The sequence below is a fragment of the Pyxicephalus adspersus genome, chromosome 7, assembly GCF_032062135.1.
Source record: "Pyxicephalus adspersus chromosome 7, UCB_Pads_2.0, whole genome shotgun sequence".
NCBI lineage: Eukaryota > Metazoa > Chordata > Amphibia > Anura > Pyxicephalidae > Pyxicephalus > Pyxicephalus adspersus.
In genome coordinates, this window is record NC_092864.1 from 31,785,826 (window position 1) to 31,813,347 (window position 27,522).

Consider the following 27,522-nt stretch of genomic DNA (forward strand, 5'->3'; position numbering starts at 1 on the left):
AAGGGGTTCCAGAATGTCTGGTCTTCGTCTATATGTTCAAAGCAGATTGGAGCTATGCTCTAATATTCCTTTTGGACAGCAAAGTCTTTTTCTTTACACACTTCCAATGCAGGTTTAATTTGGAGCAAATGCTCTAATGTAGATGCACTGTATTACCAACTGTTGCACAACTTACCCGCAGATACCCCAATATAATTTGAGGTTTTCTGAAGACTTCTTATAGCACCAGTCAGCTCTTGGCCTGTCTTGCCAGGTTAGCCAGTCTTAGACAAATTAGCAGATGTTTGAGATCCATGCTTCTTGCTGATTATTTTCCTTACAGTGGAAAGACTGATTTGTTATTAACTTGATGGTCATTTAAAAACCTTTGCCAACTGATAGGCATCCACATTTTATTTCCAAGGGCTTCAGAAAGATTTGTTTAGATGTTAGCACAATGGCACCACACACATTAATAGCAAAGAGAACAGCAGACCCTCCATATCTTTAAATATGACAGGTTTCACCAGGTACACCATAAGGAGGTTCTGGTCATTAACACCTAATCTGGAACAGCTAAATTTAATTTTATGGATGATACCACAGTGTTTCTCAACTAGGGTCCCCCCGGAGGTTGCTAGTTCCTTGAGCAATGAGGAATTTGTGCTTCACAGATCAGTTTATTTAAACAACAATGATCTTTTTAGTACCAATGACACCAATGATCTGTAATGGTGAAATTCTTCTCAATGGCCAGCAATGTAGGATACATTCTTCCTATTGATTAGCATTATAATATACCATGAGCTGTGGATATAGTAATTATAGCAGAGGTTCCTAAAGACCTTAAAGTTATTTCAATGATTTCTCCATGTTACCATGAGAAAGGCAGATTTAAAGTGATGGTGAATGTAGGGGTGTATTTACTTTTTCCATATTACAAATCGGCATTTGCATTCATTTGGATAATGGGAATGAATGCACCATGTCAATTGTACATGTCATTTGTTCAAGTATATCCCCTTCGTGTTTGAATGAAGACCTAATGTTTGCCTGTTTGGCGATGTTAAAAAGTCCACAACTTCCACTAGCAGTACATTATTTTTTAATGATAGTATATACAAGATCCAGCAGGGAGAGGAAGACTTCTTCAGTATGGCAGGAACAGGTCAGTAGATACATAGAGAGAAGCTGGTGGATAATTGAGTTTTGGCCTGAAACTTGCATTTTCATCTTTAGCCATGCCTGTGCTTTCAGAATAGGTGATGGCAAGACTCAAATTAGGTGGCTTAAACTATATCTGTGCATATACAAAGACCTTTATAGCCCTAAAATGCTTGTACCTGGGTATCACTGGATACCCAAAATATCTGTAAATGTGATGTAAAAAAGCATCTTTTTTTTTTTTGTTTTGTTTTTTTAAATCTCTACACCCACCACCTTTGGTGTGTTTTACAACTGTACTGAGCATTTTGTTAGGCCAACTCAACCAAGATAACCTGTTTTCCCCTTTTTTTTTATCCTGAGCGCAGTGACCTGACAAGCCAATACAGTGAGAGGTAAGGCAGTCATACGGGACAGCGGCAGGCAGCAGATCAAAGCATCCTTTAGGTCAGAGTGTCCCAGGTATGGTTAACTGGTGATCAGCTATGCACACAGCAAAAGCATTACAGGCTAAATTAAATGTAAACCCTTATTATATGGCATTTGTTTTCCTAAAGAACCAATATTATTTTTCATCTTCATTCATTTATTTATTTAAATTGACCCAAAACCATTACAGTTTTCCTTTAAAGGTGAAAGATGAACTCCAGGTAGCAATACCAGACACAAAATAAAAAGATACTCAATGATTTATTTATCATTACATGTTTTTTTTTTAAATGCAGGGAAGTATCTGAATTTTGCCTGGTCCACTGTAATCCCTGTTCAGCAGGGCTGTATCATGAGAAGAAGCAATACAAAGAGCCAATCTGTTCACATGCCACTTAGGCACGGCTCATGCAACTTTTTTTCAAGTGATAAAATGTTTATTTTGCTTCTTGATTCACCAATTATAATGCAGCTGTCATTGCAGATCACTTTATTATACATACATGACAGCCTGAAACTACTGGACCTACCTGTGCAGTCTCCTGTTTTGTGTCTGCAGATTCTTGAGTAACTGGAATTTCCTCTGCAGCTTTACTGCGGCTGCTCGCACACTGCGTTGATTCAGGCGGATACTCATTTACACCTAACCATGGGAACACAGAAATCAGTCCATAAGACATCAAGAAAAGACAGACAAACAAAAATATGAGTATTAACTTTTCTACAGGTTTGATTGAAAAATTCTTCTTAATTCAGATGCATTTTCAAGGTCTAGTCACCAGTATTGTCTGTGGTCTCCGTGCAGATTCCCAGCACTTTGTGTGGGGCAACCATCTTGGTAACACCAAATCTTACTACAAATCTCCTGAGATTCTCAATCAGAGGCAGCAATGCTTTGGATTTTACACCACAGACATACAGCTATGAGGCTACAGGACACAACTGCCTAAGTACCCTTACTTATCAGGAAATACTCTGCTATTTACTAGGATAAATTCCAGACAAAAGGTACATTTTTTCAGACACAACTTCTAAATGTTTGCTATAACATAGCAAATCTTCCATAAAAAGTGCTTCCATTTTAATGCAGGAATTTGCATTATCATTTTTTTCTGAATGCAGCACATCACAATGCATTGCATGTGGGTTACAGTGCTCTGCAGTGTAGGCACCTTGTCTGCTACTGTCCCAGACCCATAGTCTACCATTTTTAATGAAAGAAATCATAAGATTGTAAGCTCTTCGGGGCAGGATCCTCCCCTATTCCTGTGTCACTGTCTGTATCTGTCTGTCATTTGCAACAGTGCTGTGCCATATGTTGGCGCTATATAAATCCTGTTTATAAATAATATTAATAACACCATGCCATGCATTGCCATAATGTGTCTTTAATGCACCACTCTAAAGGCAGCCTCTAAGATTTGCCTGTACATAATTTTACCTTCAGATTCGGGATTCTCTTCCATTTCTACAGCAGTCACTGCGCTATATAATTGCTGGAGACGGTCAGTGAATCCGGGGGAATTCCATGAGCTCCGCTGTCCTGGGATATTCTGTAAAAATAAGAAGAGATCATTAATAAAACAAAACTAACTAGAGAAAATAAAGGCATTCTTAAAAGGAGAAAGCTAAATTTTTTTTTACATGTTAGAGGGACCTGGGAAAGATTAGAAACTCTGGCAGCTCCATACTTTCAAATGTGTTCCCATGAAGGAGGTTTGCGCTACTTTTGAAACATCTTATACCTCTTACATGGAAAGGAAGTAATTGATACTAAATGGGGATACAGACAGCAAATAAAAAAACAATCAGAGCTTCCAAATGTTCCACACTCTATTAAAATCTAAAAAATCAAACAATTCTTTGAGGGATTTGTGATTGAAGGATTTTTGTTTCCATCCATCCAGTCCTAAGATTTACTCAACTCAGACAGTACAGCCTTGTCTAATTGAGGAAGGAATCTGACATTCATGTGCTGCAGTTCCAAGGCTAACCTTCATCCCTAGCAGTGATTGTAAAAGGAGAAGTGGCGGACTGATTAGGTCATCTCTCTGGTCTCTGGTAGTTTTTTCTCACCTCCGACCAGTTTGCTGCTTCTTTGGCTCTTTGTGTTGATTCTCCTTCAGTCTCTATGAGCTCTGCTGTACAGGGAACTGTGAGACATTAAGGTGCTAGAATTGCTTTTAATAAAAACGTTTATTTCAAGTACAGCTGCAGACCACTGTATCACAGTCTACACAATTACCGAATCCAGTGATTATTGTGTGATGCACAAGTCTTACATAGTAAACAAGTCATTTCCTTTACCCTGGGTGAGTCAAATCCTCCTCCACTTGTGTTTTACACCCCCCCCTTCCAGATACTGCAGATCACAATGAGGGGGTATAAGTAAAAGAGAAGGTGCTCTCAATCCAGAAAACAGTGGGCGGGACTTGGCATGGCCAGGTGCTAATTAAAGTGGACCTATCACCACAATTTTTCCTTTATATAAAGAGCTAGATAACATGAAAAAAATGTTTTTTTCCCTAAATAACTTTAAAAAAAAAAAAAAGACAATAGGAAGCCCCTGTTCTTCTGTATATACTGATGCAATAATGGTAAAGACTGAATGGGAATGCAGAGCCAGTTTCACTTATGCACAGTGAGATGGGCACTCTTTTTTTCACACTTACATGGGGATACGTCACCCAATCCTGTGCAGAGTGAGATCGGGTGACATAGGCAATGAAAGGATGAATATGGTGGCACCGGGACGTGGAGGTGTGGAGGGAAAGAGGGCTCTGAGGAAGTAAAAGTGTTTTTTTTTTTATTTTAACAAAAGTCCTGCTTTAACAAGCTTTAGACTTGTAAATCAGCACTGGCAGCATTAGCCCCCAATAGTGAAAGTGACAACTCTGCTCAGAATTAAGGAGCAGTATAGCAGTTGTCTCAGCATGCCAGCAGGCTGCATTAAGTGGCAGAATCAACAGTGAAAATCCACAAATGCACCAAGAGAAAACTTTGTTAGATGTGTAGATGTATGTTAACATTCGCTGTAACGCATTTTGTAATAGAAGGCCATAGTTTTACCCTAATAGTGAATTAATGATTACAGGACTGCATTTGTGTTTTTTCTATGTGTCAAGGGTTCAGCGAGTTCAGTTGAGAGATTTATTTTTATCTACTCCATTCATTCAATTTTATGAGATTTTTTGTGTTTAAAAGAAACTTATAGGAAAGGTTACTCAGGTTACTTACTAAGTTCTCAGTGAGTGATTCACATTTAGAAGGGTGGGCCACTCACCTAGGGTAGAACCATACTTACTGACCTTATTATTGTAGCTGAAACCAGCAATTTGGATTCTGTGAATAATATGTAGAAGACTTTGGCTTCAGTCTCCATTCATCAGACCTTTTACATTCATTGGAAGACTTAAAGCGGACCTAAACTCAACATTTTTACTTTAGACAACCCTTTTATTTAAAGTAAAAAATTGTATTTTTTTAAGTGCAACACCCTTTTTAAAAAAAAAAGTGTGCGGCACCTCCCATTTAAGACTAAATGGGAGCGCAAAGCCTCCCAGGATACCTACGTCACACATCCCAGGAGGTTCTTGGCTGCTCCTTCTGTGCATGCTCTAATCTAGGGCATGCGGAGAAGGAGCCCTTTCTTTAATGGAAGAAAAAAATTGCTGATCTCATGCATGTGCAGTGAGATCGGCAATCTTTTTTCTCCATCAATGTCACCCAATCTCACGCCTGCGCATTGAGAGATCACTGACCTAGGAAGAAGAACCCAGAAGAAGAGAGATGTTGGCGCCTGGCGCTTCTTCTGCACCGCGCCAAACACGGATACCAGGATGATGCAGGACACAAACAAAGAAATCTCCTGATGGATCTGCAGGATTAAAGGTAAGGGTGTTTTTTTATTTTGGGTTTAGTTCCCCTTTAATCAGACACTCAGGGCCTTATTTTTTAAAGCTCTATAGAACTTGAGAGGATACACTATGTTGGGAAAACCTGGGTAATCCAGAAAACCTAGAATGGATCTGCTCCAGGATTAAAAGCATTTGCCAAACAAAAGCAAATGATTTTTAGGAAATCCATTCTAGGTTTGCAGGATTATAATTATTGTTATCCAGTATTTATATACACAAATTCTCCTATGATAGTCTATCTTCTCCAGTCTTGTAGAGCCTAAAAATGAAAGCTGGACTCCTAATACATTAATAAAAGGTATACATGGAAGTATACTTTTCCTGCTAAAAGATTAATATTTGTCCATCCAGTAGTGCAATATACACAGCATGACCAGTTAGGTGAACAATCTTTTCTGTATCATAGCTATGCAATGCAGCCAGGTCACCTACCTATCCCTATTATGTGAGCAGATAGTGAAGTAGTAGTAAAGCTACGTACACACTTCCAATTATTATCGTTGGAAAACGAACGACGAACGTTCCTGCACGATATACACGAACGATCGTATAGCACTGATCCTGCACATAGAGGTAACGACACGATCGTTCGTAGATATTGTACACACAATAGATACGATCGTTTGAGCGATAGAGGAACTATGTGCACGACAGGAAAGTGAACGGACGTTCGTTCATCACGCATGCTCTGAACATGGACGATCAACGAACGACCGTACACACCAACGATGTTCAACGATCGTCGTCCAATCCGATCCGTCGGTCCGGTCGTTTGTTTCCAGCGACTTTCCTCGTTCGTCGGCGTCGTTGGTTACTTTTTTACGAACGATTTTTTGCCCAATCGATCGTTCGTCGTTCGATTGGAACGATAAAAATTGGAAGTGTGTACGCACCTTAAGTAGTAATAAGTCTAATTAGCTCATCCCTCTGCTTCCTTGCCAGAACATGTGCATGCAGCACACCTGATTGGCTCCTGGTGTTGCTCCTCCCTATCCTAGTCTGCGCTGTGCTGCCCTGAGAAATACAGGACAATAGCACTTGGTCAATTTATGATTCCTAGATATTTTTAACACACTTTATTATTATTATCATTATTATTATTAAACAGGCTTTATATAGTCCCAACAGATTATACATCGCTGTACATAGGGGTTGCAAATGACAGATACAGATAGATACACAGGAGGAGGAGAGGACCCTGTCCCAAAAAGCTTACAATCTAAGAGGTGGGGAAGTAGCACACAACAGGAGGGGGAAATGGAATAGTAGGTGAGTAGTGAGTTTTGAGTGCTCTTTTAAAGGAACAGAAAGTAGGAGCAAGCCAAATAGGATGAGGAAGACCATTCTAGAAAGTTGGGGCAGCTCTAGAAAAAGTCCTAAAGCTGTGCATGTGACAAAGTTACACTTCAATTCTTTTAATGATTATATAATTCTACTAGTGCCAAGAGTGCAGCTGTAAACACTGTAAAAACATCCTTTATGTGCAAAATTCACAGATTAGATACACAGACATATTCTCACTGTAACACATTCTTCCTCGCTTGTTCCTTTGGATTGGGCACACAGACAGCAATGATACATGGTATCATTCATATTATTTTCAGGTACATTTCCTGTGAATGTGAGTTTAATGTAATTTCTTATGGAGGATTGAGAGATAAAAATGCCTCAATGGACAAGGCAGTAGTGTAGTGTTGTGAATTAGGAATGTTTATGATGGGAAAAAATTAGGACAGACCTTCCAATCTGTACTGACAAAAGATTTGCCTGTGTTTGAAATAGATCTATATCTTTCAGCACTTTTGTTTATTAAATATCCTAGATTGAAAGCTCTTCTGGGCAGGGTCCCCTCCTCCTCCTGTGTCACTGTCTGTCATTTGCAACCCTTATTTAATGTACAGCGTTGTGTAATATGTTGGCATTATGTAAATCCTGTTTATTAATAATATTAATATTAATAATAAAGTCATCATGCCATGTAAGACATTAGTACTGATGATGTTTCATGTCTGCCTTTCTTTTGCAGCCTTTCACTTTTAACATCTTTTCCAACAATCCTTCTCTAGTTTCCATTTTTTGGATGACTACATTCCTAACCAGGGTCCCCTTTAGACCTACTATGGCCACCCTTACTAGAACACTACTACCTGACATGCCAACAATCTATGCACCTGCAGGCAAGGGCAAATGAGAATCCCAACATGCTATCCACTGCCCAGCGTTCACCTTATAGGACTGGCAGCAAGCTTACGAGACAGCACTTACTGCTGGTAATCTTAACAAATATATTCTATACATGAGCATTCTAAATGGCAAATATTAATAATATTAACTTGTATTTATATAGCGCCAACATATTACGTAGCGCTTTACAATGTCCATAGTCATGTCACTAGCTGTCCCTCAAAGCGGCTCACAAACCTTTGTTCCTACCATAGTCATATCTCATTAATACAGTCTAAGGTCAATTTGGGGTAAGCCAATATCCATATAAAATTTTACAAGGGTTATTTGTCTTAAATTTTACACAGGTACTAATACATTTCCTTCACTGTCTGTTCACAGGGACTTTATTATTACTATTATTACACAGTATTTATATAGCACCGACATTTTATGTAGCGCTTTACAAAGTCCATAGTCATGTCACTAGCTTTCCCTCAAAAGTGCTCACAATGTAATGTCCTTACCATAGTCATTTGTCATTAACACAGTCTAAAGTCACGTTTGGGGAGAGCCAATTAACTTAACTGCATGTTTTTGTAATGTTGGAGGAAACCTGAGTACCTGGGGGAAACCCACGCAAACACAGGGAGAACCTGCAAACTCCATGCAGATAGTGTCCTGGACGAGATTCAAACCTAGGACCTAACACTGCAAAGGCCAGAGTGCTAACCTCTGAGCCACTGTGCCACCTACTAATAAGTAGGCATAGAAATGCCATACAATTACCATTGCTGTAAACCGATTGTTTTTAGACAGTACATGTTGTACATGCAAGTAGATGACTCTTCTGTGATTACCGGTATATATATATATATTAAATTTACAGTGCATGCAGAAGTTTGGGGAAACAGCAGCTGAGCAGGAAAATGTGGCTTTTGGAAAGAAAAAAAATGTTACATAGGGATGAAAAAAAGACACAAGTCCATCAAGCTCATCCACTAGGGGAATGTATGTTTTGTATCATCCATCTTTTCTTGGTTTTGTATGACAACAATCAAAGAACAAATGGATACAAACTTAAATTATTGCCCACAGTGACCAGTTTTTTGGTTCATGTTCGCAGAGGATAAAAGAAAGCACCTGACTGGTCACTACTGCCAATAACTTCTGATATTTTTGGGTGAATGAGTAAGCTGTGATGACCATTTTTCCTCAACCCTTACATTCCCTGCATTCTCAACGTCTATTAAACAAATGTTTAATAGACGTTGGAAATACAGAGGCTCGGAATACAAAAACTATTTCCTCCAAAATTTTGCTACAAACAATAAGTCAAGGTTGTTCAAAAGACTCAACAGCTGATAAAGCAGATGACTAGAGGGGACTGTCTGCATTGTACAGTCAGTGCTGCAAAAGAAACTTTGTTGGCCGTGTGTATTTTTATTCTTACATTTTAAATAAATCTACAGAAGGCTCTACTGTGCTGATTCAACTTTTTAGTTCTTACAGTTACATACTGCTTGGTTTACACCTCCTGGTTGATCCAAAGCCCTGCTCTGGGTTCCATACATTGCAAAGATGATGGCCAACTGGCTTGAAACAAGTGTATGTAGTTTGAAATAATTAAGTCTCTAATATTTGGATGTATAGGATATCCACTGTACACCCAGGGGTCTTGATGTACAAATACCCACCAGAGTTTTCTTCAGCCCCTTTTAGCTGGGCACACTACCTGGTACTTTTTAGTAACTACCTGGCTGTTTTTGGGTGGCAACTGAAAAGTTTGCTCACAATACAGGGGCCACCACCTGCTTAATACTGCCCACTATACTAAAGTAAGTATATAATAAATTCCCTTATTTTGGTGATAGAAATTAAACATGTGAATTACTTATGTTCTGGGAAGAGAGCATTTGAATGTAATTGCCATAGTAAAAGGCACAGCTCCTATCTCTTATTCAGAGGGATCTCTATTATTCCAATTCAAAGTCCCTCTTTTAGCTCCTGTGTAGAGAAATCTAGAAATAAATGTGATCTGTACCTGATATAATCACTTTATCTTCACCAATGTCCCCTGCAGAATCTCTACTTTGTTGGTCAGCATCATTCATTCCATTTCTTTTGAGCCCAGGCTGGTATGGATACACATCCTGGTGGTTCATTGCTGCATTAGCCTGGGCTCGATACATCACAAAATCTACCCCATCACTCCATTTAAGTGCTGGAAGCGAACAAAACTACAGTGTTCTCCCCAGCCCCTTTTAGTTGGGTGCACCACCCAGCACTTTACAGTAACCACCCAGCTGTTTTTGGGGGTTCCTGAAAAGTTAGGTCATAATACAGGGGCTGACCCTCACCTACAGTTTTTTTCCACCCAGATTAAAAAAATTTCTGGGGAGAATACTGAACTAATATAATATCTGATCTAATACTTCATTGTGTGAAAAACAATTGTGTCTTCTCTTTCTCATGACAGCTCTGGATCCAGTGTGTGTACATTAAATGGTCACAAAGGTGTCTGGTCATACCACTTGCTGAACACTTATGGCACAGTGAGAATATCAGTAATGAACTTGGGCAGATCTGACAATTACTCTGTGGTCAGCGACTTGCACTGAACATAACCGCTACGGAAGAACCATGACGTATTATAAATTTTTCTTTTAATTTGCGATGCCCAGACAGTGCCAGTCTTGCCAGCATAAATAACAATAAAAATCGGACCCCTGAACAGGGCACAGAGAACATTGTCTACCTCTCCATTTCCCACATTAAGACCGCCGTCTTTTACTAATGAGTCCTCTGGGCTGCATGAGACGAGTATTTTGGGTTTTTCTCTTCCCCTTCTTCCAGTATCTCTTTGCAACATTAAAATTCATCTCCGTTCTGTGCTATTTTCACTGCTGTGGGTGAGACAATACCTAAGATTAACTCCTCCCTACCTCAGACATCTTGTTCTTAAGGATCCGAGGAGCTAGTCTGTGCTGTGCAGGAAGAATTTAATGGCAAAGAATTAAGAAAACTGAAATGTACACATTGTTTGAACACGTTGTAATGTTGTCTTTCTATAGACTATTTACTATAAACCTTCAATATATTCACAGAAATAAAAAACTAAAATCCTGACCACCAATATAACAGGGAATTTCTTTACTGCACCAATGTAAGGGGTACTTTTCCACTGACTGATCAATGTAAGGTTGCACCTCCTCACCAAAGACCAATTGTAAAGGACCACCAATGTAAGGGGGCAGCTCTTCACTGACCACAAATGTAAGGGGGCATCTCTTCACTGACCACCAATGTCATGTCAGGGGGAATCTCTTCACTGACCACCAATTTAAGGGGGCATTTCTTCATTGACCACCAATGTAAGGGGGCATCTCTTCACTGACCACCAGTGTAAGGGGTGCTTTTCCACTGACCACAAATATAGGGTTGCACTATTCACCGACGACCAATGGTAAAAGGACTCTTCTTCACTGACCACCAATTTAAGGGGGCATCTCTTCACTGACCGTCAATGTCATGTGGGGGGCATCTCTTCACTGACCACCAGTGTAAGGGGTGCTTTTCCACTGACCACAAATATAGGGTTGCACCTTTTCATCGACGACCAATAGTAAATGGTCTCTTTTTCACTGACCAATAATGTTAAAGTTAAATCAAACATGTAAGAAAAAAAATTAACTGGCAGGCTCATTATTGCAAAAGAGACAAGCGATGTCTCATCTGCCTGTTTAAAACCTTTTCCTCGCTGAACAATGAGCTGCAAATGCCAGGTACTCCAGCATGCCCATGGATGCCAGGAACGAATGAACTCCCAGGTGTTGAATCTTTCTCACCTGACCAATCACAATGACTAAAGATACAGAACCCAGAAGACTAGATGAGGGTGGTGGTACCAGTACAAGGACAGGTGAGTGCTATTATACAATTGGGATCAGGTATGTAAAGTTATATTGTTGCAGAAGGCATATTGCCAGTCTGGTATGCAAAAATGGACCTGCTTCTCCACAATTATTTTATAAATAAAGTTTAGTTTTGCCTTAAGGGGCACTTCTTCACTGGCCCCCCAATATTAAAGGAGCCTTTCTTTACTGACCACCAATGATGGAGGGACATTCTTCACTGATCATTAATGTAAAAGGGTCCTTTTTCACTGCCCACCAATGTAAGAAGCCCTCCTACAATAACCCCCAATGCAAATAGGTCTCCAACAATGACCTACAATGTAAGAGGGTCCTTGTCCCATAACCACCAATGTGAGGGTACATGTCCCCCTGTCCACCAGCGTAATGGCTCACTTCCCTGACCACCAACAAAAAGAGGCCATTTATTAGTTATTTCATTTAAATTTTAGAAGTTTTGCGAACTTTTCTGCATTTGGAGCAGTGTGCCAAACTTCTCAGTTACTTGAACTTTTTGCCACAGCCCTGACGTGACCCTGTACAGGAGACACACGGAGCTGCAGGTAACAAGCAAATGACAATACTGTCTAAATATTAAACGTATTTTGTTTATTTTATAAAGTTGTCTTCATTGCATCTTATATTAAACTTCTAGCAATGATTATGGGATGTTTGCCATCCAGCCTATACAGGTTATGTTCTTTATGCTGAATCACGATTACAGTTTGCCTTTGATCAGTTGGAAGCCCCGTGTCTGCTGGCACTGTCCCCGAGTGGCAGTATAACCTACTGTACAAGTCACACTTCTGTACTCTGGAATCCTTTTTAACATTTTACTATAAATCATTTCGTAACTCAACCTCGGACTCCGGTGTATTAGTTGGAACTAAACCTGCAAAGGAAAAATGTGAACTGCCACCTCAGAAACGTGTGTCCTTATAATATGTACAGGCTTTAAATGTGCAGCTACATTTATTATATAACCCCTGTTCCCCATGCCAGTCCAACCAGTTCCTGCAATGTTCTTTTATTCCTACAGAGAGTCTATACTCCCAACTCATATTAAACCCTATGGAGTGAGAAGCCTTCCATAGGACTGAATGTAGGCTGTGGAAGAAACGTGCAGGCTGACGAGTTGTATCAGTTATGGACAAGGGAGTATAAGAGTATTGAATAAAAAAAAACTTCTGTTCAGACTGGCAGCAGGAACAGCCATTTCTGCACAGCTCCCTGCAGCTGGCACCTCGCCGGCCGACTCGGCTTCTCCCCCCAGTTATCTCACTTTAGAAAACCCTGGTGCTCTGGGAATCCTATGTCTGTATCTCCTCAAATGATACACAAACAGAAAACAAAGCTTTGCAGGTGCTTTAACCCATCCCTACTCTATATAAAAAAGTTTAAGGTTCAGATGTACTTTATCTAGAACAGCTGACAAGTACGAGATAAAACTTAGGGCATTCAGCAGGTAAGTGGTGCTCCATGAGTTAAAGTAAATGCAAATTTTCATGGAGTGTACCCATAAAACTAAATTAAAGCCTCCGAATGTGACTTGGTATCAGCCTTGTCCAATCTATTATACAAGAGCTTAGAGTGGGGAGGAGAAGCAGCCAACAACGTGTTGCATTGCATGCTGTGATAAGCCCAGCAGATCTCGGCTTCTCCTTTCACTGTCCCGTTACAAGGTGGGAAGGGAACATGTAGATGAGAGTAAAAATGCAGCTAATGAAAAAAACTAATAAAGGGCCTTCTTAAAGGGCTGTGCTGTTTATCACAGCTGTAAAAATCTTAGGAATGGAGGACAGAAAAAAAACCCTTTGGCAGATAAGACAGCTCTTTCATATGTATTTCATCTTTGTATTTAAGCTTTTTGAATTAGCCACACTGATGACCAAGTTCTACAGTACATGTTCTATTGTACATGGAAGTGTCACAGGTCAAGAATTCCCATATTGCATATGTAGATATTAAATTCAAGCAGAGCATCATTCATTACAAATACATTCACCTTTAGAAATGTCCATCTGCTGGGTGAAATGTATGATTCATTACAGACATTGGCCAGCAGAGGTCAGCGCTAATAGTAAATTGTGGGATTGATGTCATATTTAGAAGAGCTTTTTAGAAATTATTAGTTTTTCAAGTGTGACTTTGTTTTCCTAAGCATCACCTGAAAATTTACTAAAATAGATGTAGATCCAGAGCCTTCTCTGATGTAAGTTCCTGCTCCTCAGGAAAATTAATTTTTAAACACATCCTCAACTTCCTGTTCACAATGTCACTGAGGGACACTATATGTTACAGCAGAGTACACTACATACATGTTATTATACTGAAGAGACTGAGGGAAGGCCGGAGCAGGAAAAATGGTAGTCTGAAAATAAAGCAAGAAAGAATGTTTGTGTGGCAGAGTTATTAGACGGCAAAGTTCTATATTCTCTGGGGTTACCTATTAATTCCAGTTCATAGTAGATGATGCTTCTGCAGCAACAGGGTGAATGCCCTGTGTGGACTTTAAACTGCAAGGGACATTCTGCAAAATATCCATTTCTAAAGAAACTGAAGACTGTTTTTTTTAGCACCCATTATGAATCCCTTTCAAAATGTGTAAATCCTATAAATCAGGGGTAGTCAAAAAAATAAAAAAATCTGTGTCCTCAGATATTTTGTAAATATGGAGGTCCGTTTAAGTAACAATTTGTCTTTATTTTGGATAACTGATGATCAATATGACTTAAAGTACAGTTAACCAAACGAATAAAAGGAATGGGGGAGCTCAGCTATGAGGAGAGATTAGCTGAACTGAATCATTTCTCCCTTGAGAAGAGATGTATAAGGGGGAATAGGTTCACCCTATGACAACTCTCCTCCCCATTATTCACTTTAAGGTCATTACAAAGGACAAGGGTATGGTCTTTGTGTCTGGAGGAAAAGAAGTTTAAGCTCCAGATAAGGAAGGGATTCTTCACTGTGTGGTCTGTGAAAATGTGGAATTGACTCCCTCAGGAAGTAGTTTTAGCAAGTTCTATAGATTGCTTTAGGAAAAAGCTGGATGATTTTTAGAAGCACAGAATATAACTGGGTATTACAGTTTCAAAGTAAAGATAACAGAAACCGTTAATCCAGGGAACATCTGATTGCCTTATGGAATAAGGAAGGAATTTTTTTCCCCTTAGAGCAAATTGTACCAGGGTTTTTTTTTTTGCCTTCCTCTGGATCAACTATGTCTATAGGGATTTTTTATATCTGGATCTGTTTATTTCCCTAGTGATTGAACTTAAAGGACTTATGTACAACCTGACAACTACATAACAATTCTTCTGCTACCTTCATGATTGGCTGGGGCACAAAGATTAGGTTTTAGCTTGGAGAGATTTTTTTTTACCCTGGCATAGTTTTATGAAAATGCATACTGTGATGGAATGGGGTTATAGAAGTAAAACAGGGTTTAGTTCTGCTTTCATGTAACACTTGGATACGATAAAGTGAGGTTTGAGGGACAGAACGTAGGGAGACATCAAAATTTTACACATGCTTTCGATCATTCATTGTACTCGCATCAGTAAGTGCTTCACACTTATGCTGTAAAAGCAAAAGGTCATCAAGAAGAAACATCCAATGTATACTTTTGTAAAGTGTAATTCGTTTTTTAAATTAATCTTTTCATCATGGAGTGTGGGGGTGGGGTTTTAGATCAGAGGAAATCTTAGCTAAACCTCCAAAACTTTCTTCCTTCTGGACCTAAAAGATGACTTGGTGAAGAAACTTGTGATGAAGGCAAAGAGAGGTAAGTTTAGACAAGAAAAATGGATGATCTTTGATTGGTTGACATCTAGTTCCTGAATCACTGTGCATCAATTTCCATTGTTTTAAATATTGTTTTCTACGTCAAGGCTGCTGTTCCTCTCCTTCGTTTTTTGAATACTTCCTCTCTACATGCTTTTACTACAGTATTAGAAAGACATCATTGCTCTGGACAAGCTTTTTGATGATTGCAATGGTTGTAGCTGCTGGTGCAATGTGTGGAGGCACAGTTTCTTGTAGTCACTACCAGGGGTGAACATGCCAGGGTGACAACACAAGAGAAGAATTGGGAGACAGCTGTCACTTTATTGCAGGAAGTGACTGCATAAAATCCTTTGTGGAAGAAGCACCAGGTATTATTCTAATTAAAGCTGCACATCTAAAAAGACTGAGGATTATGGTGATTAGGTTAGGATCTTATTTAACACAGTCATACATATTCTATTTAAAGCAGGCGTTAAACTGCACAAAGTTCTTTCAACAAGCTGTATATATTGAGCACCACCATACCATTAATAATGCATTAATACAGTGCTAACATTTCTTCATAAAGCTCTACGCATTTAGTATAATGACCTAGTCATGATTAATAAAAGCTTGTATAAAACCTCCTGGCTGTAGGTCCACATTAATTTTATTACTATTCCTATTTATGGGAGATTAAAAACAACATAGAATATTTAGAAAGGAGATTCCTCAATCTATAAACCTTAAATCAAAACTCTGAGCAAAAAAGAAAAAAATAGAGACTGAAGAAAAACATTTTCTAACCACTTAAACCCCAAGTGTTCTCTTTAATTCCCCTAAGTCTCAGATTTTTTTTTTTCTTGCAGCTGTGCATTATACTATTAGTTTACTAAAGGTATTTTTTGTAGCCAAATTATTAGAGAATTAAAGCAGAACTGATGTTCCACTTGAAGCATGATCAGGCAGAGAGGGACAGGCGGTGTTGGTTTAAATGCCAGCAATCCTGGCTTCCCCTGCGCGTGTTGGGAATGGTACTTCATTCACCAATAAGCAGAGAAAGAAAACAATGGTGGCGCCCTATGAGGGAACAGGGATAGGTGAGTATCGAGAGTACAGTTCTGCTTTATTTTGGATACAGTGATGTTGAAACCTAGGAATTCATTTCCAAGGGAATATACACACTTTTTGCTCATATGAGGACTGTATCTAGTAAGTGAAGACCAAATCAAGAGCTCTGCACTCCAGCTATCACTGATAGCCAGTGGTTCCTGCACTAGTAGCTACCAGGACCTGCTGAGCCTGTGTGATATTACAAAGTGGTGGAGGGACTCCAGTAATCAAAGCAGTGTTTTTTTAACCTGGGGGAAACCCTTGAAATAACTTTCAGGTCATCAGGGAACCCCTTCTATGATTCCTACATCCACAGCTCACAGTATATTGGTGTGATGGTCAGTAGGAAGAATTCCTCTTACGCTGCTGGACATTGGGAAGAATGTCACTCTTATAGATAGCCAAAAAGATCATTGTCGTCACTTACACTGACCTGAAAGACACAAATTGCCTAAAGCCTAAGCACCCAGCAACCTCTGAACGAACCCTGGTTGAAAGACACTAAGTTTAAGTGCAAAAACATTTTTCCTAGCTTTGGATAGAGTAGGAGAGGATTAGAAACCATGATAGACTTGTACTGCTATTAAGGACTCCATTAGAAAGAGTTCCCCTAACTTCCTGTCCAGCTAACAACAGTTTAAGCATACAGGAGGCAAAGAAATTTTTTTTAATGTGAACACCAATGGAAATAAAAATCTGGCATGGTTTCTTGCCTATAAGACCAAGTATTCTTGGAAAAGAAGGCCCAGGCTCTTTTCCATGGCCAGCCACCCAAGAACATCATTATTGGGGTTATCAGCATGGCAGATCCACGTTCTCACCGTTTCTACCTACAACAGTATGAATGACGGCATATAATTCTCCTTTCCTGGAGTAGATTTGTATTTCCATCATCAGATTTCACAATTCTTCTTAGCGCCAGACCTCCCCACCACCATCATTCCTGTATTATGAGCATGCCTCGGAATTCGGCTTTGGTCCTATTTTAGGAGCTCCCTGTTATGTTTGCAAACATCCCAGTGTCTAAATATGGAAGCACTCCGCATCCACTCACCCCACAAACCTACAAATAATCTTGAAATTTATATTTATCCAAAACAAGAAAACAAATTGCCTAAACAAAAACTTGACACAAACTTCTGTGGTTGGGAGAGTTTTCAGCATCTGTTAACAACGGTTCGTTTGAAGTGGCCAGTGAGCTGACACGAGTTTCAGTCTAGGATTGCCAGCATGTGCCCGTCAGCGGGCCGGGGGCCTTCTAGACTTTGAGCTTCTGTTTACTAGAGATAAAAATCTGCCCAATGCAACAGCAAAGTCAGGACTTTCAGACGTTATTCACTGGAAGGAACAGGGATCTTTGCTTTGCCTATATAGGGCAAAAAACAAATTTAACCTGGGGAATTTTCTTTTAAATAGTCCCCCAAAAGGGCTTTTATATATAAATGCTGCCCTGGTTGCAATACTCCCCTTTTCTCTGAAGCTGATCCCTGCTGTAATTTTTTTCAACCACTTGGTCTTTCATCTCCAACATGGAAGACTGAAGGCATGGAGTCTGATTTATTAAAGCTCCCCAAGTCTGGAGAAGATAGACTATCATAGGAGAACCTGGAATGGATTTCTTTACAATCCCTCGCTATTAGTTGGAAAATGTTTTAATCCTAGGCCAAATTCATTTTAGGTTTTTTGGTTCACTAAAGTTCTCCCATGGCAGTCGATCTTCACCAGTCTTGGATAGATTTATTAAATCAGGCCATACTGTGGGTGCTCATAGGCTACCTCAGTCCTACACCTACAATTCAATTATGCAAAGAGAAGCCTTGGCCTAATCATGTTAGTGTCATTGTCTACAGGATTTACAACAAACGGCCAAGGACCCTCCCCCCTTTCAAAGCTATCCTACTTGAGTTGTTTTAAGCTTCAAGATCTCTTATAGTTGGGAGATAAGATGTATATCTGTTTTTTTTTCTCAATACATCAAACCTTCTTAGTGTCCCTTATGGAAGGATTATTTACCTCATATTGAAGTATATCCAGTGTATCCTTTAACACATAGCACTTGCTTTATCACCCCACAGTTTGCCCCTTTAGAATATTATTGGCAAATGGGAATATGATTTCAACTATCTATTTGTTACCAAATGGAAGACCCATAGATTTGGGGCTGCAAATCTACCCTATTCTATTGGTAATTGCTGAACCCCTAACAGTATGCGTGCCTGCTTCTTCTTGAAAAAAAGGGACCTGAACTCACTATTTAGAAAAAAAATCAATGGGATCCAAACAGGGGAATGTTGTAAAACATTCAATAATTTAAGTAGCCAAACTATTTTACCTAAATTGGCCCTTCCCATGACTGAAATAGGTAATCAAAGGTATAACTGATTGTTAAAAGTCCTGTTATCAGAGGAAGAACATTAAGTGTAACATATTCATAATTATTTTATCCAATACTTATCCAAGGGCAACTGTGTTGACCTACATAATTTTTCTGAAGCCCAAATACCTACCAAATCTTACCAATAATTATCAAAGTACAAATAGGTATTTGCCAAATATCAGAGAATATCATCCTCGTAACCTTATTTTTTTTAGTCCATTCTGCAACTTTGTAAACCCCACTATGGATAGTCTGTGGATAGCCAGTATTTTTTTTCCATTATACCACCCTAATAAATAAAATTTTAGCTGTAGGTTGTGCATTAGTATAATCCACTTACAGAATTTTTTCCCAAACCCAAATTTACAGAGTGCTTAATCTTAACCCCCCCAAACCCCCATTCTTCATACCGAGCCTTAACCTCCATCTTCCAGGTGCCAAACCTTCCCAACCCCATCTTGGTCCAGTGCCTATTTTTAATCCTCCGTCTGCCTAAACCTTAACCTTCTTGCCAATCTTAACCTATGCCCAGTGCCTACCCAGAACATGTGATGTCCCTTCTGCAATGACACTTCCTACATGCCTGATAGCTGCACATGGGCAGCTAAGAGTTTGTTGCCAGGGAAACCCAGCAATTCTGGCTTCCCTTATGTGACCGGGAAAAATTAAATTCCTGTGTGCCTGTGCGAGAGTTACATCAACCGCACAGGCGGTTGATGCTAAAACTAAAGCATGTTGATGCTAAAACTAAAGCAAGTACACAGGAAGAGACTACAAAATTGGGCTGCAGGAGATCAAAAAACAATGAATATAATAATAAAACAGGAAATGAATATTTGTATTAACAGATACAAAGATTAAGTAAAGCAGAATTCTATTAGGTATATTGTAGCATACATCTAAAGAGATACATATTTATGAGCAAATCCACACAAAACGATAGCAATCAATCTGTTCCCAAGCAAGTTCAAAATAAATTAGATTGCAGCAAGGCGCTCAGACAAATGCCAGCATTGTTAAGAGTTTTGTTTGATCATTCAGCAGGTTTATTCCTAGCAAGTGATCAAAATCATTCATAAATGTTTTGATATGAAGTCGTTCAGCAAACATGACAGAGGACACAGGCCCTGACAAGTCAAGCTTCCTAAGGCCTGGGCTTGAGTTTAGTTCAGGTCACCGATGAAGTTAAAGAAGCAATACTTAAACAGAATGATATGGGATCCTTTCATCCCTATTGTTGCTTGGCACATGTCGCCCTAGATTTGCATTTGGGTGTTTCAGTAGCTCTGTGTCACTCATGCCTCTCTAGTAAAGGCACCGTAACCTGCATCACAAACCAGCTTTTCTTCGTAAAGGGTGTCATTCCTGGCACGCTGCAACAAGGCAAGCTGCGATGAAGGAATCTTTCACTGCCTACATGTTTATCTTCCTTCAGGGAGTGACTAGATTCGGCAGCCCTTGGCTGAAACCAGTAGCATGCCATACGCTCCATGTACCAGTGGACTGTCACTGACACTCACAAACTTGGCCGTCTTCCACGCCTTCCATTACAAACTGACCTCTCAATGGCAGGAAAGTGACAAGCGAAGGCTTTAAGTGTTCCAATAATATGGGGATTGAGAATTTACTAATCCGGATCTTCAATTTCCCATTTAGAACACAGGTTTTCATGATCTTCATAATACTCACAGATTCTAGCTGGTAATGTTTCTACCTACAAAGCCAGCCGTTGGTCAGCATCTAGGTCAATGGTGGATCGCTTTCTTGATGCAGCGGGCCTAAATTGACATCACTAAAGGGCCACACTTAATATTACATAAAAATAAGGCCACAGAAAGCTATCAGAGACTGCAACTGTTTATCAGGAGATGGTCAGAGAATATGGAAGTGATACAAAGGATGACCAATTTGGCAGACATACTACAATAAATGATCAGCAACTGCAGATGGGCTGCAAGAGATTATCACAGACTGCAGACAGGTTACAAAAGATGGTCAGAGACTGCAGACTTGCCAAGTGATGGCTAGAGGCTACATAAATGTTACAGGAAATATATTTGACTGCAGGCATGCTACAAGATATGATAAACGGCTGAACATGCTACAAGAGATAGTCAAGGCCTGTAGACATGAAAACAGGGAATGGTCAGAGAGTGCAAACATCTCCATGTCATGACTGCAGACATGACAAAAAATTTCATGGCGACTGAGGTTATGCATTATGAGACATTCAGAGACTGGAGACATATTACATGAGACTGCTAGAGAGCATGCCTATTACAGCACTAATTCAAGTCAGTGCTTCCAGCTTTCCTAAAAATTACTTCTATACCACATTTGATATTTTTGTGCATAGGGCACTATAACAATTTCAATGAAAAAACAAAAGAAAAGGGATGGTCAGCAGGGAAAAAGGTTTGAAAAAAATAAACTGCTGCTGTTACCTCTTATCTTGTGACCTGCTGCAAAGTTAAGCTGCGTACACACGTTCAATAATTGTCCTTGGAAAGGATTTTTCTTTCCAACAACAAAAGACTGAACGATGCATGAATGAGTGCTGTACATAGCACCGTTCTGCTATATGGAGAGGGGAGAACAACGGAGTGGCACCCTACCCTTCACTTCAATTACGATCGTTCGTCGATCCGCCAGGACGCATCCATGAACGATGGACGATGAGCAATGAACACATGCCAGATTCTCGTCTGATATCATCCCTAGAGCAATCAGATGAGAATCATTTGACTTTGCGTATGTAGCCTTATTTGTTGCAGTTTGATCACTGGAGGAGAAGAGACTGAGCAAAGGCGATTTTCTGCCTGCAGCAGACTGATGACATCATCAGCTGCTGTGTGAAGGTCAGGGACAGCTTTTTAATGGCAAAAGGTGAAGATTTCCCGTAAAAATAAATTGCTGCTGTATATTGTGACATGTCCAGAATTTATTCATGCAGACTTGTAAAGTTCACTTCAATTCCCAGCAAGTCTGTTTTATGAATTGGAAATTTTATAAAATGTATTTTGTTGGGTTATTTTCACCTTAGTCAAAAAATAGTAAGTAGTTATTGGCCAGAGCAGCAAACAGGCAAAACTGTCCGAACCAATTACCCACAAAATAAGAAAAATAGTAATTTCGGCCTTTACAAACAGGTCTGAAAATGTGATTAGGGCAACAAAACTCCCGCCTGACAGTCTGTGCGGTGACTTTGGCGCCTCGGTGTGTCCTTGGTGGCATCGCTGTCCCTTTATTAAACGCAGCCACTGACAAGCAAGGTGAAACTCGTCAATGCTGCTGAATAAACAGGAGTAACGGGAGCCTCTCGCAGCACAGAGCTCTGTAATGTCATTGGCAGCAACCAGGTTTTACTAAGTAGGTCAGGAGCCCGGGAGAAGAGAGAGCACCTTCTGAAAGAGCCGAAGGCCATGAACCCCTCATCACAACGGGGGGATTGAGAGCCTTCACCTTAAAATATGCCGCTTCCTGCATGCCACAAAACGTACATTTCTGATTCCAGATCTCAGCTAGCTGTGGCTTGGCAGAGTCACGGCCTGGTCAAACCTGACATGAAACATCTGGAAGCCATAGTAAGGGAAAGAGGCAAGGGCAACGGGTGCTCTGCCATCCTATCGGAGATGCTGACGCGGCACCCTGTCATGCAGGTGTCACCAAGATAAGCAACACAGGAAGGAGCCAAAAACATATTTAGCACTCTCTGTTACAAGCTCACATTGTGTTTTAACAAATGGGACACTAAATGTCTTATTCATAGCAGCCAGATTAGAAGTGATGCACTCATAAAGAAAAATTATACTTTGTTAGGATCATATAACAAATACACACAGTGAAGCTAGTCATACGCTGTGCAATATTGGCGACTGATTGGAAGATTGATGATAATAATTCCATTTATCAATGTATGTGGGTCAGGTAATTTTTTCTATTGACTGGATAACTAGCATATTAAATTAAAACCACTTTTTGTTATAATCAATTATTTGGTACTAGCTCATTTACTAGCATTGTTGTCTTTACAGCACTAGAGTCCCAGGTTTGAGTCTTGGTCAAGAGGCGCAATGCATGAAGTTTGTATGTTCTCCAATATTTGCATGGGTTTCCTCCAGGCACTCCTGTTTCCTTCCACATCCCAGAAACTTGTGGGTCAGTTAATTGGCTTACCGCCAAAATTAGCCTTAGATCAGTGTTTTTCAACTTTTTAACATGGAGGAACCAATTGATATACATTTCAGGTCTTCAGAGAACCCCTGCTATAATTTCTATACCCACAGCTCACAGTATATTAGTGTGGTGGCCATTGGGAAGAATGTCTCTTACATTGCTGGCCATTGGGAAGAATGTCACCCTTACAGATGGGAGCTACAAATTGCTCATTGCTCAAGGAACCCCTAGCAACCTCTGGAGGAACCCTGACTATAGTTGGGACAATAAATTGTGAGCCGTATAAATGTTAACGTCAGCATGAGGTATTATGTCTAAGAATGTTCTTAGTCTATTTGCAAACTCTGCAACATCGAAAAATATGGGAAACTGCCAGACTTTACCAACTATGCCACACACTAGTCCTGGGCAATACAGCTAAAAACATATCTAGCTGACTTAAAACTAGCATGCTGGGTGGAAGTCAGAGAATGGCAGCTTGTTTGTGAGAAAAAACACAAACTGTAAGCACTGAGAAATATTTAAATGATTATTAAGTGGTTATATAAAATATTTTTAACATGGTAATAGAGTGCAGAAAGCAAATCTTTTGCAGCCTCAAAATAATAACCCCACCCCATCGCACATACACACCTTCTATTAAGTGGCTGATGTAGCCCCTGTGCAACAGTGGGGCCCCTTGTGGCGGAGGAGGGTACAGGGTCTCGTGCAGTTGGTCCTATGTCCACCCCTGCTTCTACTGATGTTGGTATAAAAAGAACTAGATCTAAAGACCCCTTTACTCACCCAGAGCCGTGACCCCGTGATGCTCCAGTTCTAATCCTTCTCTCTACGTTTGCTTACAGGTGGGCAGGTCTGGGTTTCAGGTCACATGGACATCTCCTATTGGTTGTCCAGATGTAGGGATATTCTAGGATCCAGAAGAGGATGCAGCAGAAGCATCAGCCATCAGCATTGTGGACCATTAGGGACTGGCTGGCCCATGCAGATCTACAGGTTTGGATTAGCAGTCGCTCACAACTGGAAACGGCAATGACCACCCCCCGCATGGGGGATTTAGGATTTATTAGGATATTTCACACAATCTTTAAGATAGGTTGGAGGGGGGGGGGGCAGTTAAAGTAGAAATAAACCTGGTGGATACTCCATCTTCTTCTTTCTGATCATCCCCATTACTAACTTCTCTATTTTAATTTCCCTACAGGGGAGTTCATCCAGTCCCGGTGCCCGGAGGAGATGCCAGGATGTTCCGAGTATCGTCGAAACCAATGCAGAGCTGTGCATGAACAGCCCAGAGAAGTCCGACAGCTGGGATCAGGCAGCTAAGAATTCCTATTGCAGAAAGGACATAACCTGGAAGGCAAATTGCTTTAAAGATGCTTTAAAATTTTTATTTATATTAGGACAGGTGAAAAGCAAATGCTACTGCAGTGTCACATTGCATCTTTAACTTCATGCAGTGAAATGCTTTCAAACTTCAAGAAAAGTGAACGCTGCACAAAATAGTATTCCCTGTTGGCTGGAAGCGAAGGAAATCTAATGCTGTCTTTTTATGTTTTGCACTGTGCCATTATCTCGGCCGGTTCCATGTACACATCACCTCTGCGGCTTTACGAGTGCAGATGAAGGGGGCTTTAAGTCTGGCCCCAGCTTATTCTCCAAACTTTGGTCTGGCTGCTGCCCGGGACAGAGCCCCGTCATTTTATTGAGAAACCTGACTCTCGGCCTTGCAGTCCGCAGGGACTTACCGTCGAAAATCCGACTGAGAGCAGGCCCTGTGTTCGAAGGGGGACTTTTCACTTTTTTTTCCGCCTTTTAAAACTAAAAATACACTCGCACGCAAAAACAGAAAAACAAACATAATAAAAGGTGAGACACTCCCCTGCATTCATGCAAAAATAACTCTGGTTAGCAGTGAGTTGAAAGCGTCTGTCTGTCAGACCATCCAGATCCCCTTATTTCCCTCAGCCCAGAGGAGAAACACCTCAAGCTCCTGGAAAGGGACAGATAAAGAACCAAAGAGGGGAGAGAGGAGGGCGCCTGTCGAGGGAGCGAGACGGGGAACAGCTTAAAGGCCTTTAAAAAAAAAATGGGGCACGTAGTCAAAATGCATTCAGGAATGAAACAGAAACTTCCAAGTAGGTAAACAGAATCCTGGAAAGGTCCCATTTCTATAAAGGTCACCGGGTCAGGTAATAAATAAGCACAATAAACAGTGAGGATTAGGGGTTCAGTGATGAAGGAGGGGCCGAGCTTTGATGTAACCCTGCTTCATGTCACTAGATGTCCTAGAAGCAGGGTAGGGATGTTTGGGCTGGAAGCTAGCCAATCACAAATCAGCATTCCAAGGCAGAAGGAGAATTCGGGAGCCTTAAGTTAGCACAGTACAGGTAGCAGAGAAGAAGGAGGGGTGAGGGGGGGTCTGTGTGAGCTGCTGTCAAAGAAGTGATAGGTTTAGCACAGCGGAAACAATGGCAGCTACTGTATATTTTACGAGGTAAGGCGCACAGGACGGGAAGGGGATTGGAGACAGTACGAGGAGCAGTCTGCATGCGAGCCACCAGAGAAAAAAAAAAAAGAGGGCATTGACTACCTCTGTGCCACAAAGACTCGTATACAGACTTCGTCTCCTGTCCATTGGGTGACACGGGGAAATACAAGAGACTGATTGCTGAGCTCTGTCACCAGCCACTGGGCTGCATTGTATAAAGAGACCAAACCGCAAACGACTGGTACGGGTCACTCCATGCAAATTCAGTAACTGATTTTTTTTTGTAGTCTGCTGTGCTGAACTGTACAATAAAAAAAAAACATAAAATAACAAAATACCCAAAAACAAAAGACTGCAAACTACACAAAGTGCTAAAACTAAAAGGTTTACATAAACAAGCTTTTATAAACATTCACAAATAAATGTGGAAATCTTTATTATATTATAGGCTGATAGTGATACACTTAGGGTAGACTTCAGATGAAGTGGAAGAATGCTTTCTATTATTATGCTGGTAAAGTGAACCTGTCATGGGAAATACCTTGGAGTCTCAATCTTGCTACAAGATGTGTGTTTCCATATTTTCTGGTTCTCACTCACACAACATTTGGACCTCCTCTTGACGTGGACCTTCACTGCAAAATCTAGTATTTGCTTTGTTGTAGGAAAGATATAAAATATTAACTATGTCTCAACAGTGCCCAATAAAGTCTACATTGTTCTGAAAAGGAGCAGTGCATTTCCTCCACCCAGGCACTCTCGTAAGGCAGCTTCATTGCTTTGTATCTGCAGACAGAGATCAAAAGCACCGCTGCCTTTAATTGCTAATCTGAATTCAATTGAGATCAATTACAATCACTGAATTTAAGATTAGATTTGGTGATGTCACCGCTGTGCTGCTCACTGATGTACTTGCTGGAGAGGAAGCTGTACCTGAGGACTTGCAGCACAAGTATCACCCTGCTTCTGCTTATTCATTCGGTGGATCTCTACTTACTCCATGTTTCCTGCTTGAGTTGTTCCCCAGCCATCATCCCATCATCATTTGTCAGTCAGGCAGCTCGGAAAAGTTGCTTAACAAACTTTTCCAGCCAACTTTCCACTGTTCTCCACAGTGTTTTGTGTGTTATTCCACAATGAGGTGGGTGCAATCAACTGACCCAGGCTCAGATGGTGGAGGGCAGAGAGCACTTTGGTGCTTGTAGATACTGGACAGTGGCTGCAGAAACAAAGGAAAGGAGAAAAGAATGGGCTTCATCACGAATCTATGACTATAAACAAATACCAGATGACTGTCACCCGAGAATGACGATCGGGAAAACTTAGCGCGTGTACAGCGGTACTTTGATGCCTGGTGGATCAATAAACAACGGAGCTGTTACAACTACTGGACTTTACAATGAAGAAGAATGTAGGGGGGTGCTCCGTCACTTATCTTTCCCCCTCCATTCTTCATAGAACGAAACAACGCTGTGTGTATAGTACACATTCAAACCAATACAGTAGGCCAGTAATTCGAGTTTCTCGCTTTGAGTAAAACCCAATAGGTTCTAATCCATTCCCACTCTATCCAGAACTACAAAACACAAACTGGTAGTTTTTAATGGAAATCAAGACAAAGAAAGGCCACAAAGCTGGGTGACTCCCACAGACAGTGTGCACATCCTGAAGTCCTGGGAGTGGAGATAATTCCCAGACGTACAACAATATAAAGAAGGAGGCTGAAACATCTTGGTTATGAAAATAGATAGTTATTAAAGTATATAATAATTCTATCAAAATATATTCAAGGTCAATGCAGCGAGCGCTGCGAAGGTAATGCTTTAAGCCAGCTGAGCAAATACAGTGAGGTCATTCCCTCAGTTTATAAAAAAAAAAAAAGAGTGGAATTCACCAGAAATTATTTTAATAACTTGAAAGCGTTTAGACTTTTCATGTCATACCTACAAGACATTACAGGTCTTGAGGAAACATTTTCTTACTAGAACTGGAAAGCTCTTGTAGAGAGGAGGAAACAAGTTGCAGAACGATGGC

The 27,522-nt window shown here is 40.4% G+C and overlaps 1 protein-coding gene across 1 annotated transcript in view; it reads right to left on the reverse strand.

The window, feature by feature from the left end:
* NHEJ1 (non-homologous end joining factor 1) overlaps nucleotides 1-27,522 on the reverse strand; it is an 89,354-nt gene that overhangs the window by 2,073 nt on the left and 59,759 nt on the right. Inside the window, exons 6-7 of the mRNA XM_072418019.1 lie at nucleotides 3,014-3,125; nucleotides 2,103-2,215 (exon numbers count right to left, since the gene is read on the reverse strand). Of these exons, the coding sequence (XP_072274120.1) occupies nucleotides 2,103-2,215; nucleotides 3,014-3,125 (225 nt within the window). The remainder of the gene's footprint in view (nucleotides 1-2,102; nucleotides 2,216-3,013; nucleotides 3,126-27,522) is intronic.